Below are 15,785 nucleotides of genomic sequence, written 5' to 3'. Positions count from 1 at the left end.
GTCACCCTCCCAATGAAAAAATGCCTCCTCATGTTTAAATGAAACTTACTATGTCTCAGCTTCCACCCACTGCCCCTTGTCCTGTCATTGGGCATCACCAAACAGAACCTGGCTCCAGCCTCCTGGCACTCACCCTTTATTTATCAACGTTGATGAAGTCACCTATCAAGTCTCCTCCAAGCTGCAGAGCCCCATCTCCTTCAGTCTCTCCTCATAAGAGAGATGTTCTATTCCCTTAATCATCTTTGTGGTTCTGTACTGGATTCTCAAGTATTTCTATGTACCTTTTGAACTAGGGAGGGGCCCAGAGCTGGACGTAGTACTCCAGATGTGGCCTCACCAGAGCAGAGTAGAGGGGCAGGAGAACCTCTCTCGACCTACTGGCCACAACCCTTCGAATACATCCCAGAGAATCATAGAATCAATCAGTCAGGGTTGGAAGAGACCACAAGGATCATCTAGTTCCAACTCCCCTGCCATGGGCAGGGACACCCTACCCTAGATCAGCCTGGCCACAGCCTCATCCAGCCTGGCCTTAAACACCTCCAGGGACAGGGCCTCAACCACCTCTCTGGGCAACCCATTCCAAGGTCTCACCACTCTCATGGTGAAGAACTTCCTCCACACATCCATTCTGAACCTACTCACCTCCAGCTCTGCAGAGAAATGAGAAGAACTTGACATGCCACGTTAGAAGTGGTGTCTGATTGTGAAAGGGATGTAGCTATAGAGGTGAGGATGGGAGATACACAAGAATATAAGACACAGACCTCTAGGAAAAGAAACAGCTGTATTTCCACACCTGGGGCATCAGATGTTTATTCCTTTGATGTGTCTTCCCTTCATCTGTGTGTGACTATTGCTCAGGTGCCCAGCATGATACACATCATCAAAACAATAATCAGATCCTGGGAAACAAGAGGTCTCAGGGTGCTGCCAAGAGTGGGTGTCAGTCACTGATATCCTGCCACTGCAAGGGTTCTCATTTCAATGGGGTCTGCAATGAAAGTCAAAATCCCACCTGGTGCTGCAGCTTAGGTAAAGCTTCCTTCCTGTCCTTTTTCAATGAGCCCGTGTGGCCACTTGAGCTAGATTTCTGGCTTTGACTGGACCACCTGAGTGTGACATTTCCTGACACTTGTGCAGTGTGAGGACAGTAAGCAGAAGCACACAATGACAAACAGGCTCTGTTCAGTCCTCCAAACTGCCTGCCCTCTTGGGGACACAACTGAGCACTAACACGCTGTAACTTCACATCAGATGACATGCAGAAGTGTTGGCAGACTCATCTGCTTGATTAATCTGTTTGTACAAAGACCCTTCCTACAGTACAGCTTTTGGGGTGGAAGTGTTGTGAAAATACCATGCCCACAGAGAGACAAATGTCTGTGTTCATGACAGGTGGAGTTAAAAACTGATGAGACAAGATGTTGCCAAAAGCAAGCATTTAAGATCGTAGAATCATCAGGGCTGGAAGGGACCTCAAGCATCATCTAATTCCAAACCCCCTGCCATGGGTAAGGACACCTCACGCTAGATCAGGTTGCTCAGAGCCCCATCCAGCCTGGCCTTAACAACCTCCAGGGATGGGGCTTCTGCCACCTCCCTGGACAACCTGTTCCAGTGTCTTACCACCCTCATGGTGAAGAAGTTCTTCCTAACACCCAATCTGAATCTACCCACTTCTAGTTTTGCTCCCAAATGCATAAAGCTCCAACATGACTAGTTTCCTTGAGTCTTCTAATAATTTGAAATCTCTCTAATAATGCTTTCTGGTATTTCAAGCTCTTATGAATCATGTTTTGAAGCGTCTTCCCACAGCCATGACCTCTAGAAACATGATTCTATTATAAAGTTGTGGGGTTTTTCAGAAGAAGGTCACATAATCCCAGGACTCGAGGAGATGAGGCTATGTTTACTGTATCAAGGCACTCAATAAAAACATGTTTTGGCACAACTGATACAATCCTCTGAAAAACCCAGCTGGCCTAAAGCTCTGTACAAACTCTGTTTTGCAGTGATATTTAGCTCTCTCTTAGAGATCAGCCCTCTCTCACTCTTCCTTCTTCCTCTGGGTCCACTTTGGGTCTCCAACTCTCTGGAGAGTGCTGGGTGAAGGAAGTTACTGTTTACAGCTCTCCTTCCTTAGTCCTTGCTCTCTGTATTGTTTCACCTCTGTTTCTCTGCTGTTCCAACCTGCCTGGAAATAGTGACCTGCAGATGAGTGAGGAGCATTATGGCATCTGTGCCTGTGGGAAGCATCAGGCTGGAGTCAGTAGAGGTAGCTTGGGAGACATCAGGGTGGAGCTGTGCAAAACTTTGCAATGTCACCCCCTCCACCATCCTTTTCTGTCACAGTCTGCCATGGAAGCAGAGAAGTATGGCAAGCTGGCTCTGTCACAGAGACCCTTCTTGTTCTCCATATCGTCCCCCTGCAAGCCTTGCCAAAAACCATGAGTTTCCTTTTTAGCCCCAAGCTCCATTATCATCAAAACAAGGCAGAAAAAAAAAATCTCGCATCTCACGTGATGGGTAGAGAGAAACTAAATGATGTGATGGCTTCTGCCAACGAGCCTGTATTTGCCTCCCATTTTATATGCTTTTGAGCAACCACAAGAGCACTGCTTCATGGTCCCTGCTCCCCACAGCACGTTCAATCCAGCAGTGGCTATGCTTCTTTCTTCTTCCACAGAGAAAACACTAGGGAAAACAGGGAGCCAGTAATACAGCTTGGCACCAGAAATACATTGTGTATAATCCCCAGCAATGGGGACAGAGGAGCCATAAGAAAGAATAATTATAAAAAGAGAGGGAGGGCGGGAGAGAAAGAGAGGGAGGGAGGGAGAGAGAGAGAGGGAGGGAGGGAGAAAAAGAGGGAGGGAGGGAGAGAGAGGAAGGAGGAGGAATGATAAATGTGTGAGCTTAACATGATGAGAAGGAGCTGCGGATCTGGTAGTCACTGAATTGTACAATCCATTTAGTGGTGCATGGGTGATGAAGCTCAGTGACTGATATCTTGTATTCTCGGGGAGATTTTGGCTGCATGAGAATACAGGATGGTAATTTCTGAGAGGATTTACAGAAGGTAAGAAGCATTAAGTAAAACAAAGGCTAAAATAAGCTTGATCAATGCAGCCAACAAAAACTGTTGGTGCAGTATTTCATCTTGCAGGTGCTGCATAAAGCTCCTGGTCTCTGAGCAGATAGCTATGAAGCAGCACACCAGCTCTAGTAGCATTTTCCTTTGGAGGGCTGTGAAATGCTGGACAAATCCACACACATTTAGCACTGCAAATGGTTTCATTTGGTACATTCTATTCACTTTTTGCAGGCCAAGTAGTTTGTTGCCTCACTCAAGGTTAGGGCAGAAGCTCAGTGATGGAATGACAGGAATATCCAGACAGAATCTCTTGCATATTTTCACCAAGAAATGTTTTGCACCAGATCTGTGTTCCAGCTTAAACAGGCAAGGAAAAAAAAACCCAAACAAACAACAAACCAGGATGACAAAGATTAGTGACTGTGAGCAGAAGCCAGGCATTTAAATAAGGAACAGGGCACATTTTTATCTGCAAAAGCTGATCAGCCATTGTACAGACAAGGAAAGTGGCATCTTTTCTATCTCTTATCTTTAGGAGGGTTGTTTTGCTCTGTCATTAAGATCACATTCTGCCCTATCATACCCCACACACAGACTTTGCTCTTGCTAGTCTCGGGACTCACTTATGTATAGAAAAGGTAGAAATTACTCCTAAATTCCCAGTCCTGCAGCGTGGTACATGCTGGTAGTCTGAACACAGCCAAAGCCTTGCTGATTTTAGTGGTGCTCTCAGCAAGGACAGTCTGCCCGTGCTCATCAAGGTGCATGACTGCAACCCTGAATGTCATTAAATAAGCATAAGCTTCTGCTGCAATGCTGAAAAAGTGACATCGTGTTCTAAAGCAGAGGAACTCGTCTGTTGCTGTTCAGTGAAATGGACAGTGCTGTTCTACACACATTTCTGCAGCATTAGGAAGTCTTGATGCTGGTAAGAAAGCAAATCTTTATCAGCACTAAATCTGTCCATTCTACTTTTAATTTCAATGCAGACTCGAGACCTATTCTCACAATTATTTGTACCCACTCACAGCTTTACCCACAGACTACTACAAATGGCATCAGTTAAGACCAAGCTTATACAGAGCTAAAAAAGCAGAAAATTATTTGCAGACTGAGGCTCTAAATAGAGCATTTTCTTCTATCTTGGGCTAATGTAACTTGTTAAAAAAGTAATTCTGTCTGCCTACATAAGTCCACTTTAAAGGCTATTTGTGAGCCCTGCATGAAGAGGAAGGATGTGTAAACTTTGTATATGGGGAAGAAAGAGTTGTAACAAAACAATAAACAAAGCATTTACTGGAAAAGAAGCTGGAATCCTCTGTCAGGATTCCCTGCACCAAAAATCATCATTCCATAGAATGAGGTTAACTGACTTGCAATTACTTCTGAAGTGCATCCAAATCTAATCTATTTGCCACAAAGACACCATTAAAAGAGTATTAAGACACTGCTTGAAATCAAGACTATTAACAGTCCCACCCTGACCACAAATGCACTGCTACATGTGACTGAAACTGCCTGTAGCTTATACTGGAGCCTCTTCAGCTTCAGTTCATACAGGGAACTGTGCTCAAACCCAAGTCACCTGCTGTCACCATCACTCACTCCAATGTATGACACTAACAGAAGCTGGAGGGTCCTTCTGCTGACATGAGGTTAAGGAGATGGTGGGGAATGATTCTTGTGTCTTCCTTCCCACACCAGTTAAGTTGATTCAACAGAAACTGTCCCTCCTGGAACAGCTTACCTCAGCCTAGAAAGGAACGCAAGGAGCAAAATCACTGATCTCTGATTTTATCTATATTGTTCAGACACAGATACATTTTACTGATTTTACTGTTGTACTTGACTCAAGACTACCAAGGACTGCTCCAAACTGCAGCAGGCATTGCGAATCGCCTGTCAGCCATTCTTAGGCACCTTCACATTGCTGACCTGAGGGCATAGCCCCACTGTCGCCTTGTTATGGTTTGCAAAAGAGAAGGGAAAAGGGTTGTGAAATGCCTTGGCAGGAGATGGACACCAAGCTGAGACAAATGGATGCCTCTTGTAATGTCTGCAGAGCAGCAGTGCAGCAGCTGAGAGCTGGTCTGGGCTTGGTCTTCCCCAGAGGTTGCACAGAGCATGATGCAGCGCTAAGAAAAGCATTTCAGTATCAGACCCCATTTCACAGGATCCTCACAACCCTGCCCCTCTTCCTTCCTTCTCCACACATGCTTGCAGTGATGGCCAAATATGCTTCTTTCTCACAAAACTAAACACCTCAAGGTGAGAAATCATAGAATCAGGAAATAGTAGGGTTTGCAAGGGATCTTAAAGGTCATCTAGTCCCAGTCCCCCTGCTATGAGCCTTCTCAGTTAGGTTTCTCAAAGTCTCACTCAACCTGGTCTTGAATACTTTCAGGGATGATGCACCCACAATATCTCTGGGCAACCTGTTCCAGTGTTTCACGACCCTCACAGTATAGAATTTCTCCTTTTAATCTAATGTTCCTCTATCAGCTTAAAGATGGTACCCCTTATCCTATCACTTCACTCCCTGAAAAAAAAACAACAAAAACACAACAAAAAGAGTCCCTCACTGCAAGCTTTTAAGTACCAGAAGGCTGATGGAGCCTTCTCCAGGCTGAACAACCCCAAGTCTCAGCCTGTCCTCGTGGATTTTGTGGCCCTGAAGGAGATGCCGCCATTCCCCAGAGACAAGAAGAGGCAACGCCAGAGAGACGTAAAAACACTTCACTCTTCTCCCCTCAGGCAGGCGGGCTCCATGCTCGCTCCTCCAGCCGTGCTGGCAAGCACCACACTGGGGCACCACTCCAGGTACTAAAGGAGCCGCAGCCAAGCGGCGCACTCTGCTCCAGGGTATCATTCTGGGAGCCCCAACAAGGCGCCACAGCGCCGCTCAAAGCACGTTCGCAAACGCTCTCAGAGGCAGCACACCAGCGCCTCTTTAGCGCTGTAAGAAGCGGGCGGCGGGCAGGAGAGCCGCCCCGACCGGCACTGCCTCTGTGCGGCAGGCGGAGGAGAGCGGCACCCACGGGGGGCGCCTGCGCCCGAGCGCCCTCCGCCGCCCCGGCCCCATTGGGCAGGTCCGGGAGAGGGGCGTGGTCACCCCGCTGGTGGGCGGAGCCGCCGCGCCGCTCCGCGCCGCGCTGGGGAGGCGGGTCCCGCGCAGCGACCGCTCTAGCTGGCGAACTCGGCTGCTCTGGAGGAGAGGGGCGGGCGGCGGGGGCCAGGAGGCTGTTCCTGCTGCAAGATGGCGGCGCAGAGGAGGAGTCTGCTGCAGAGTGTGAGTGGCACCTTCTCCCCCTCCGGGCACACGCACCCCCCAGGTGGGTGCGAGGGGGTGCCTGGGCCTCCTCTTCGCCCGCCCCGCGCAGTGGCTGTGTGGGGAGGGGCGGCTTGGCGAGGGCGGGGAGCTGCCCTCCCTCGGCGGGGAGGTGGGTTGCTGCCCTCCCGCCCCCCGGGCCGCTTGAGGACAGGCGGTCCCAGCTTGCGGGGCTGGTAACTGCGTGCTCCCCGCTCCCCACCCCGGGCTCGCCTGGCGCTCTGCAGCACCGTGGGACATGGCGGCGTGGGCAGGTGGCTGGGGGGGCCGTGCCTGTGCTGCGGGCTGCTGGGCTCTGCCGTGTGAGCGGCAGCTGGCCTTTGCAGGCCGTGTGTGTGAGCTGGCGGCGTGCACAGGGGCGTGGGGGCCCGAGGGCTGTCCCTTTAGTTGCAGGCTACAGCCCGGCCCCAGACTCCTTGTCCTCAGTGAGCGTACTCCAGTGGGGAGCCAGTGCCCTCCCTGTACCCCTGTGCCACCGATGACTTAGAGTCTGATTCACCAACCGCATAGCTCGGCTAGTGCCGTGTCGAGAGTGAAACTCTCACGTTGCAGTTCTCTTTAGCAAGAGCCAGAGGTGCAGCCAGAGCTCAGCTTCAGAGGTAGAGGAACTAAATAATAGGTGATACTGTTTTGCAGCAGGGAATATGAAGTTATTTTCTGGGATGATGTGTTACTCTGTAGCCAACGGAGAAGGGTTGAGGAGAGGGTGCAAATAGACTCCTAAGGGATTCCTAACGTGCTTTGCACCAGGATCTGCACTTCAGGTTACTTGGCGTTTATATCCTCTCATTCCTTTTTCTGTCTCCCAGGAACAGCAGCCCAGCTGGACAGATGACTTACCCTCCTGTCACCTCTCTGGGGTGGGCTCAGCTCCAAACCGTTCCTACAGTGCAGATGGCAAGGGGACAGAGGGTCACCCCTTGGAAGATAACTGGTTAAAATTCAGGTCAGTGCGTTGCACCTGGACACAGATTTCTGCAGACATGTTAAAGTCATAGTTTGTCACACAGGAGTCAGAAGAGGGTGGGGCCCATGCATACAGGAGGTGTCTGGAGGAACCTGTTACATCTGTCTGAGTGTCACAGGCTTCTGTATCGTCTTTGACAGGAGTGAGAACAACTGCTACCTCTATGGTGTCTTCAATGGCTATGATGGCAACCGAGTCACCAACTTTGTTGGTCAGAGGCTCTCTGCAGAATTACTGTTGGGGCAGCTACATGCAGATCACAGTGATGCTGATGTGCGTCGAGTTCTGCTGCAGGTAAAGAAACTGGCTAGGAATGGCTCCTACTTTTCACACTGCCCATCTGCTCTTTGCCACCAGGGGAGCAGCATCTGATTTCTGTGGGGGTTGGAAACATCTGCCAATGGGTGCAATTGCGCTCATCCTAAGCAGCTTTGTTTCTCTACCATCTCGTCCTCATTTGTCCCCCTAGCTCTGTCAGCATAGAGCTGAGATCTCTCCAGGAGGCTGCAGCTAGTCTTCACTGGGCGTGTAGAAACAAGTCAGCCTATTAAGGAGGTGACAGTGAGTGCAAGGGGGAATTTAATGTGTGGGGAGATGGATTTGTGACTTCTCTTTCTGGAGTGACAGGTTGTTACAATCAAGACACAAAATCAGATAGGTTTCTGATGTGGCTGTGAATGTCATTTGTATGTTTTTATCTCCTAGTTTGAGTTTTTGCAGGTTGTTTTTGCAAGCTGTTAACTCATTGTGCTGAGATAACTGTGTTTGTGTGATGTAGTGATCCTTGAATGTCTTGTGTGTACAGTGAACACCCACTTTTATGAGCCATTCTTATGGGGGAGGTAGGGGTGGGTAGCCTCAAAGGACTGTAGGCAGTGGATAAAAGCTTTGTTTCTCTTTATGGTCTGTTTTTTTTTAGGCTTTTGATGTGGTAGAAAGAAGTTTTCTGGAATCCATTGATGATGCCTTGGCAGAGAAGGCCAGCCTGCAGTCCCAGCTACCAGAGGTAATGTAGCCCTATGAACAGGGATCGCTGGAGGTCCCACATTCCAGATTGCCAGATGAGGTTTGGACATCTTAGTCAGCTTGGTTCAAGGGAGGCTGTAGTTGACATTTACTTATCTGTGGTTCTCTTCTGGGAATTGTGTGAAGTGAAATGAATGTCTGGGTCCATTTCCCAGAGTTCCCAGGGTTCATACCGGCTCTACTTAGATCCATCGTTGCTTTTGGATGAAGCCAGGCTCTTCTCAGTGATGTCCAGTGATAGGACAAGGGTCAGTGGGTGCAAGCTGGAGCACAGGAGGTTCCATATGAACATAAAACCTTTTTCACTGTAAGGGTGACAAAAGACTGGAGCTGGTTGCCCAGAGAGGTTGTGGAGCCTTCTTCTCTGTGGACATTCAAAACCCACCTGGACACATTCCTGTGTGAATGTGTCCTGCCCTTGGTGGTCCTGCTCTGGCAATGGGGTTGTACTCAGTGATTTTTCAAGGTCCCATCCAACCCCTAACATTCTGTGATCTTGTGTGATCTTGGGAAGGAACCGAATGTATCATGGAGGGAAGTTCATCCTCTGTGTGTGGCTCTTCCAGGACAAAGCCATATGATGCTGCTGAGAGGCAGAGTCTCACGTTTGCATCGCATCTGGTCAGATGCAGATTCTGTTAGTCAGGTGAACTGAACTGTCCTCTCCAGAACCTTATCAGAGCCGTGCCATTTGTTAGGTTTGAAGAAGTAACTGTGTGTCTTGCACAGTCTTGGCATGAGGCTAAGACATGAGTCTCCTTCCTATGGAATTTTTATTCCAGATGTGGTTTCTGTGTTGTGAATTGTGTGTTTAATTTTCCTTCTCATTTTGGGTTCCAGGGTGTCCCTCATCACCAGCTGCCTCCTCAGTACCAGAAGATTGTGGAGAGATTGAAGGTTGTAGAGCAGGAGATCTCTGGAGGAGCCATGGCTATCGTGGCTGTTGTTCTTAACAACAAGCTCTACATCGCCAATGTGGGTGAGTTGGTTTTTGTCAGCAACTCAGCCTGGGTGTTTCTGAGTTCTAGCTGCCGTTTTAGGAAGTGAAAGAAATGAGAACGTGGGGAGCAGTTTCTTTAGTCCGTGGCCAAGGAATGATAATTGGGAGGAAATCAGCCTGGCTCTTTATGCATATGTTGACTGATGTATGACCAAAGGACAGAGGGCAAAATGGGCTAAGAGGCAGTAGTGTGACTTCACTGAGAGCTTTCTTGTGAGGTACCAGCTCAGGCTTGGGTGAAGAGCTGCCTAGCAGGTCTGCTATGGTGCTAGCAAGGCTACTTTTTGGAGATCATGATGAGACAGTACCTGAGCCTTTCTCTTCTTTTCTGTCTTTATTTCCCTGTCCTGTTCCTTTTCCATTTGGATATGTGTTCCCTCTTAATGGCAGAGCTAATGGCAGAGCTATCTGGTGCCTCATCTCGCTGCTCCCACTGCAGGTACCAATCGGGCACTGTTATGTAAGTCCACAGTGGATGGGCTGCAGGTGACTCAGCTCAACGTGGACCATACGACAGAGAATGAGGATGAACTCTTCCGCTTCTCCCAGCTGGGTGAGTGTTGGGTTTCATGTTCTTATCTGAGAACATCTCATGCCTCCATTCATCTGGGGCACCAGGAACGACTCGAGCCACTGGAAACAATAAATGACTACAAGAAAGAAGCTTACTGTGGTTTCACATGACAAACTCAGTGCTGCCTTCTTCTGCCATTGAGAGGCTACAGAGCTGAGTAAGATCAGCTCACTGAACCAGCAGAAAAACTACCTTATCTCCCCCCTCCCCCCAAGTTTTAGAGTGCTGGTTTTGTGTCTGGCTGCCAAACTGACATTGATTTGCCCTCCAGCTGTGTGATTGCTGGAGTCAATAGGAAGGTGGAAGTGGAAGCATGCAGCCAGAGGGTAAGAAGCAGGATGGACACTTTGTCATTGCTCCTTTGGAGGCAAACAACGAGTTGTGCTGGGTTGAGTTGTGTGTGATGCCACACCTTTGGGATGGTGTGTTTCAATGTGCCTTTGTACAAGCTGCTGCAAAAAAAAGCAGCTATGCTTCAGACAGAGCCAGGCCCAGCACTGGCATCTACTGCTCTCACATCAGTGACTACTGAACTCTTAATGCTGACATTTTGCTTCAGGCAATTTCTCTTTTTTCCTCACAGTGTCTGACATGTTTTCTTCTTTGGTCTGGAACTAGCCCAGACCACTTGTGTGATTACTGAATTCTCTGAGATACTTAGACACTCTGCCTTTGTTTAGGTAGATCTAAATTGGCATTCTTCATTAGGTTCACTTGGTAAATAGACTCTTCTCTAGTAAGGCTGTTGAGGTGGTAATTTTCTGTTGCTGAATCTTGTTTTATTCTATTTCTCTTCTGTTTCTTCTTTTACTCATACTTCTGCAGTAGAGGTATATGCTATGAAGCAGAAGACTGAATAAGAGAATCCAGGGAAACAGATCCTTTTGCTGCCTTTCTGTGGCCAGAACTGCAGAATTTAGCTGCAGTCAACAGCAGAAGAGGGATCTGCTAGAAATGTCAACCTTAATTTGATGCAGCAGCGGCTCTCCTCCTGGCAATACCAGAAGAAAGGGGGAGCCTGTGGAACAAGCCAGTATGCACAGGCTCAGGCTGTATTGGGAGCCCAGAGAAGGTCATTGTAGGGCGGTAAGAGGCAGTGAGGATAGCATTTGTCACAGTGGTGTCTGTGTCACATCCCTCCAGGGAAAAGGGACAAAGGGGTCTTACACCTTTGTGGCTCTTCAGCCAGCACACTGCAGCTTGCTCAGTGCTCCTGGATAGTTGCTGTGGTGTAGACATAGCCCCTCTGGCATGCTGTGAGCCTCCTGTGTTTGTGTCTGTCAATAGCATGTATCCCCCTGCCAGGAGCTGGCAAATGAGCCAGGCCGTGTTGATGAGTCAGCTTTGGTCTGTAGCAGATGGCAGAGTTGTGTCTTACTGCTGGGGTAGGTGTAGGGCCATCTGTGCAGGGAGTCATGGTTTGACTTAGGGGGAGAGTTTCAGTTGGACCCCTGCCTTCACCTTGTGTTGAGGATAGTCATCCCTGCATCAAATCTCAAAATAACATTTTCTGCCTGTTAGCTGCAGGTACAACCAGGAAAGGGGAGCTGCCAGCTAAGTGGCTCATCTGCTCTGAGTCCAGCCTCAAAGAGAGGCCAACTCAGATGTTCCCTGTTACAACCTTATTCAAGATAAGATTTGTTCCTTCTTAGCCCCTACTAGAGGTATATCCCCTTAAATTTATTCAAAGAAATAGCTGTTTGGTCACTGTCCTTATTTCAGGAGTAGCCTACGTGAGTTTGAGCACTTGGAAAAAATCCAGAGCCTCTTGTAGAGAGTTCTTTTTTCCTCCCTCTGGAATCAAGTGTTTTCTCATGTGGTGTTTAGGAGCAAGGCGGAACTAAAATCAGAATCCTTCACATATCCATCCTTTTCCTCCTTCCTGCCTTCTCCTTCCACCACACAGTGCTGACAGGGGCAGGTGTTCCCTTGCCTTTCAAATGAATACCTGTGTGCCTGTGGCCAGCTGCCACCAATGGCTCTGGACCAGGATGTGGGCTTTGTCTTGGGGCCAACCATTGCATTCAAAGTATGCCTGTGGGACTCAGTGCAGTGCTTTCCTTCTCTCTCCTTCCCAGATCACAACTAATTAAAAGGTGTCCCTTGGAACACAGCAAACTGCTTTTCCTTTTTTCCCTGTTGGGCTCCTGGTAGTTCTTTGGCATCTTGTTTTATCTTACTGTTCTCTTTAGCTGTGGATTTTTCTTTTCTCATTCCTGTAACCAGGTTACAAGAATGCAATCTACACCTGCAGGTGTAACTGGAGAATGTTCTGCAAGTTTCGCAGAGTCAGTTAAACTTTTTTGTTTTCCAATCTGGCAGGCTTGGATGCAGGGAAAATAAAACAAGTGGGAACTATCCGTGGGCAGGAAAGCACTCGGCGCATTGGAGATTACAAAGTCAAATACGGCTACACTGATATTGAATTGCTCAGGTCAGAAAAACTCCCCTCTGTGGTTTCAGGCCCTGTTTTTCTTTGTGACCTCTCTGTTTTCACCTACTGTGTCACCATGAAATAGTAAATGACACCATCTCTCTCCAGTGCTGCTAAATCTAAGCCCATCATAGCAGAGCCTGAAATCCACGGAGGGCACTCGCTGGATGGTGTGACTGGCTTCTTGGTACTGATGTCTGAGGGACTCTACAAAGCACTGGAGGCAGCTCATGGGCCTGGACAAGCCAACCAGGTGAGCCTGTTCACGTGGGAAACGTTCTTTTGGCTGTTAACTGACTCCGATGGTGTCACACAGACCTTCCTCCTCATCTGTCCTGTGGACGCTGGCCAGGTTTGAATGCCTGTGTCGCCCATTCCAGTCTGTAGTAATATGGGAGCTACTTTGCCAAGCCAGTTCCTCTAGGCAGCTGCCTGTCCCTTAGGAGTAGCCCATTAAAGGGCGTGGGATGATCTGAGGCACAAGGGCAGATACCAGCAGGTGAGACTGGCAAGCATCACAGTCTGAGGAGCTGTTGTAAAAACTCTTGGATCAGATGGCAGAAAGAGGTTTCCTTTAAAATCTCCTAAACATCCTTCCCCTCTTTTTTTAAATGTTTCATTTTTTACTTCTCTGCTCAGGAAATTGCAGCCATGATTGCCACAGAGTTTGCCAAGCAGACGTCACTGGATGCTGTGGCACAAGCAGTAGTGGATCGGGTTAAGCGCATCCACTGTGACACTTTTGCCAGTGGTGGGGAACGATCCAAGTTCTGTCCCCGGCATGAAGATATGACCTTGCTGGTGAGGAATTTTGGCTACCCCCTGGGTGAGATGAGCCAGCCCACGCTGACACCAACACAAGGTATGTTGGGGGAAGAGTTAAACGAAGTGGAGGGTGGAAGATAAGATCTCTTGATCGATCCAGCTCTGACCTAACATTGGGATAGGAGATAATTGGTGCAGAAGGAATCTTGTTAAGGGGACTATTGGCTTCTGAGGCATAGAGTCTGTGACAATTTAACAGAATGCAGGACAGCGTCTGAGAAAGAAAGTTTAATATGAATTCTTGAGTTCTTTGGCCCTGTGCACCCCCAGTCACTCATGTCTCACCTGCATGTTGCAACTCTTGTTTTCACCCTTCCCAGGAGGCCGTGTCTACCCAGTCTCTGTGCCGTATTCCAGCTCCCAAAGCACAAGCAAGACGAGCGTCACGCTGTCTCTTGTCATGCCTTCCCAAGGCCAGATGGTCAATGGTGCCCACAGCAGCTCAACTCTGGATGAAGCCACCCCCACCCTCACTAAGTAAAAGTTCTGGTTTCTTGCTACCCACAGTTTTTTCCTGCACCTCACACTGTGTAAACTGGTTGAAAAGCAAAGCGACATCTGTCAGCTACCTTTCAGTCATTCCCTTATCTGGAGCGTGGCCCTCCTGACTGCAGTGCTGACAGCCAGTGTAAGGTGTTAGCTGAAAGTGATTCTGTGAGGAGTGGGAATGAGTAAAGCGAGCAGCTCTGAAGCCAGCACTTGGAACATGCCTTGGGAGCAGCATCTGCTGCTGTTTGCAGAGGGCACTCTGGCAGCAAGCAGCTCTTCTCTTTGGATCTTGTGTGCCAGGTGTGTTGGGTGCTGTGCATGAAAGGAGTGTGGGTGCCCATTCATTTCGATAAGGAAGAGGGGCTGGAGATGCTGTGCTGCACAAGTTGGCTTGTTTGTGGGGCAGAGCCTAGGGTAGAAAAAGGTTAGAACTGGACCCTTTTTGGGTCCACTTTGCAGGATGATATTAGTGGCTCTAGTTTAGGTTCAGCCTTTGGCAGAGGGTAGTGTGTGTACACGCTGTAAAGTGAAGAAGCTTTTTGATTATAGTGTGCTGGTAGCTCCAGAAACAATGAGGCTGAGACACTGAAGCTGCTTTGGCTGCAACACAGGTCACACAAGAATAGTTTTCCTGGCTGCCATGCTCTTCCTGTAAAGCTCACACTGTATGGGGAGGCCAGCACAGTGGCTGCCTTTGACTTTATTTTTTAAATTTTTATATATATTTAGTTTTTTTTTTTTTCATGCTTCCTTTCCTCTGTTCTTCAGATGCCTGGTTGTACTTAAGCCTTTCTAGTTAAGTGTGACTCAGATAGCTTTTGCCTCCATCAGTTTGAAGCACTTCCCCACACTCGTGCTCTGCCAGAGCAGGAGTCTGTAACGTTTTACCTGTTTGCCAAGGACAGGCTGGGCTTTGAAGAAGCTGGCACTTGTTCAGGGGCTGCTCTTGTCCAAAGCGTCAGATGGGGAAAACTGAAGGTGTTTGTCGTTTCTTTCTCTCTTCCTGTCTGCAGCCAAAGCCCAACTGTGACGCTCCAGTCGACTAACACCCACACGCAGAGCAGCAGCTCGAGTTCAGACGGGGGTCTTTTCCGCTCCCGACCCAGCCACTCTCTCCAGCCGGATGAAGATGGGCGCGTGGAGCCCTACGTGGATTTTGCAGAGTTTTACCGCCTTTGGAACATGGACCATGGCGAGCAGGGAGCACTGACTGTGTCCTAACATGGACATCCACCTCCTCCAGCCACCCTGTGTGCTCGTCTGCGTGAGCAAAGACAGAGGCAAGAATCAGGGCACGCCACCGAAGGCTGTGTCCTGCCAAGAGCTGACTGCTCTCCAGGATAGGCTGAACTCTGGGCTGGAGAGCGTGTGCAGTGCACTCTACACGCGAGTTGCTTGGGCTGTGCACCCAATCCTGCCCATCCTGGTTCTCTTTGAAGCCCTGTTTATAGGGGAAGGGGTCTTGAAGGCAACCCTTGCTGCAGGATTTTGCAAGTAAAGATGCAGAGAGAGGGCTCCTCGGGATAACACAAGAGTAGGGCCCTGCAGGAAGGCTGTGTGCGCGTGTGTGGGTGTACGTGTGTGCCTGCGTGTGTGTGTGCTGTCACAATGTTTCCACAACTCGGTTCATAATGCTGTGATTCCAGTGTTCAACTCTATAGAAGATACCTCTATTTTGCAGAATAAATAACTTATAGCTACACTCATTGGCACCTCTGTAGCTTACTCTCTTAACAATGTCATGTGTGGGTGTGACAGCTCTTTGGTGAAGCCCTCTGCTCCTCCAGAACAGGGGGTTGCACCTTACAGCAGGCAAGCTTCTGTTGTAGAAGTGGCCCAAGCCCTTGTGGGTGACTTAAAAGTGTGAGTCCTCTGTCCCATGCTTATTTATTTGCTGAGCTTTGGCATTGGGTTATCGTTTGGAGTTAAGCTGTAGATTCAGATGATTGGTTTCTCTAGGCTGAATGTACATTGTTTCCTTGGCCATCTGGAAAGTTGCAGAGGGCTGGTGAGGTTTGTAACACGGTTTTCCTGCACAGACT

General features: G+C 48.8%; 1 protein-coding gene across 1 annotated transcript; it reads left to right on the top strand.

The window, feature by feature from the left end:
- The first annotated feature begins 6,286 nt into the window (after positions 1–6,286).
- Positions 6,287–15,445, top strand: TAB1 (TGF-beta activated kinase 1 (MAP3K7) binding protein 1). Its single transcript, XM_064155227.1, has 11 exons — positions 6,287–6,389; positions 7,238–7,374; positions 7,536–7,689; positions 8,315–8,401; positions 9,262–9,400; positions 9,861–9,974; positions 12,318–12,429; positions 12,538–12,682; positions 13,069–13,291; positions 13,575–13,731; positions 14,757–15,445. Exons 1-11 carry the CDS (start codon positions 6,357–6,359, stop codon positions 14,962–14,964), a joined length of 1,509 nt encoding a protein of 502 aa, XP_064011297.1. The 5' UTR covers positions 6,287–6,356; the 3' UTR covers positions 14,965–15,445.
- Positions 15,446–15,785: the final 340 nt, after the last annotated feature.

This window comes from Pogoniulus pusillus, chromosome 15, assembly GCF_015220805.1.
Source record: "Pogoniulus pusillus isolate bPogPus1 chromosome 15, bPogPus1.pri, whole genome shotgun sequence".
NCBI lineage: Eukaryota > Metazoa > Chordata > Aves > Piciformes > Lybiidae > Pogoniulus > Pogoniulus pusillus.
Note: the sequence above shows the minus strand (reverse complement) of the source record. Positions and strands in the feature narration are given on the sequence as shown.

Excerpts from the sequence above, each read along its gene's own strand:
- TAB1 (XM_064155227.1), top strand. The coding sequence starts at position 6,357 with ATGGCGGCGCAGAGGAGGAGTCTGCTGCAGAGT. Across the intron at positions 8,402-9,261 it reads TGCAGTCCCAGCTACCAGAG|GGTGTCCCTCATCACCAGCT; the intron begins GTAATGTAGCCC and ends TTTGGGTTCCAG. Across the intron at positions 13,732-14,756 it reads GCCACCCCCACCCTCACTAA|CCAAAGCCCAACTGTGACGC; the intron begins GTAAAAGTTCTG and ends TCCTGTCTGCAG.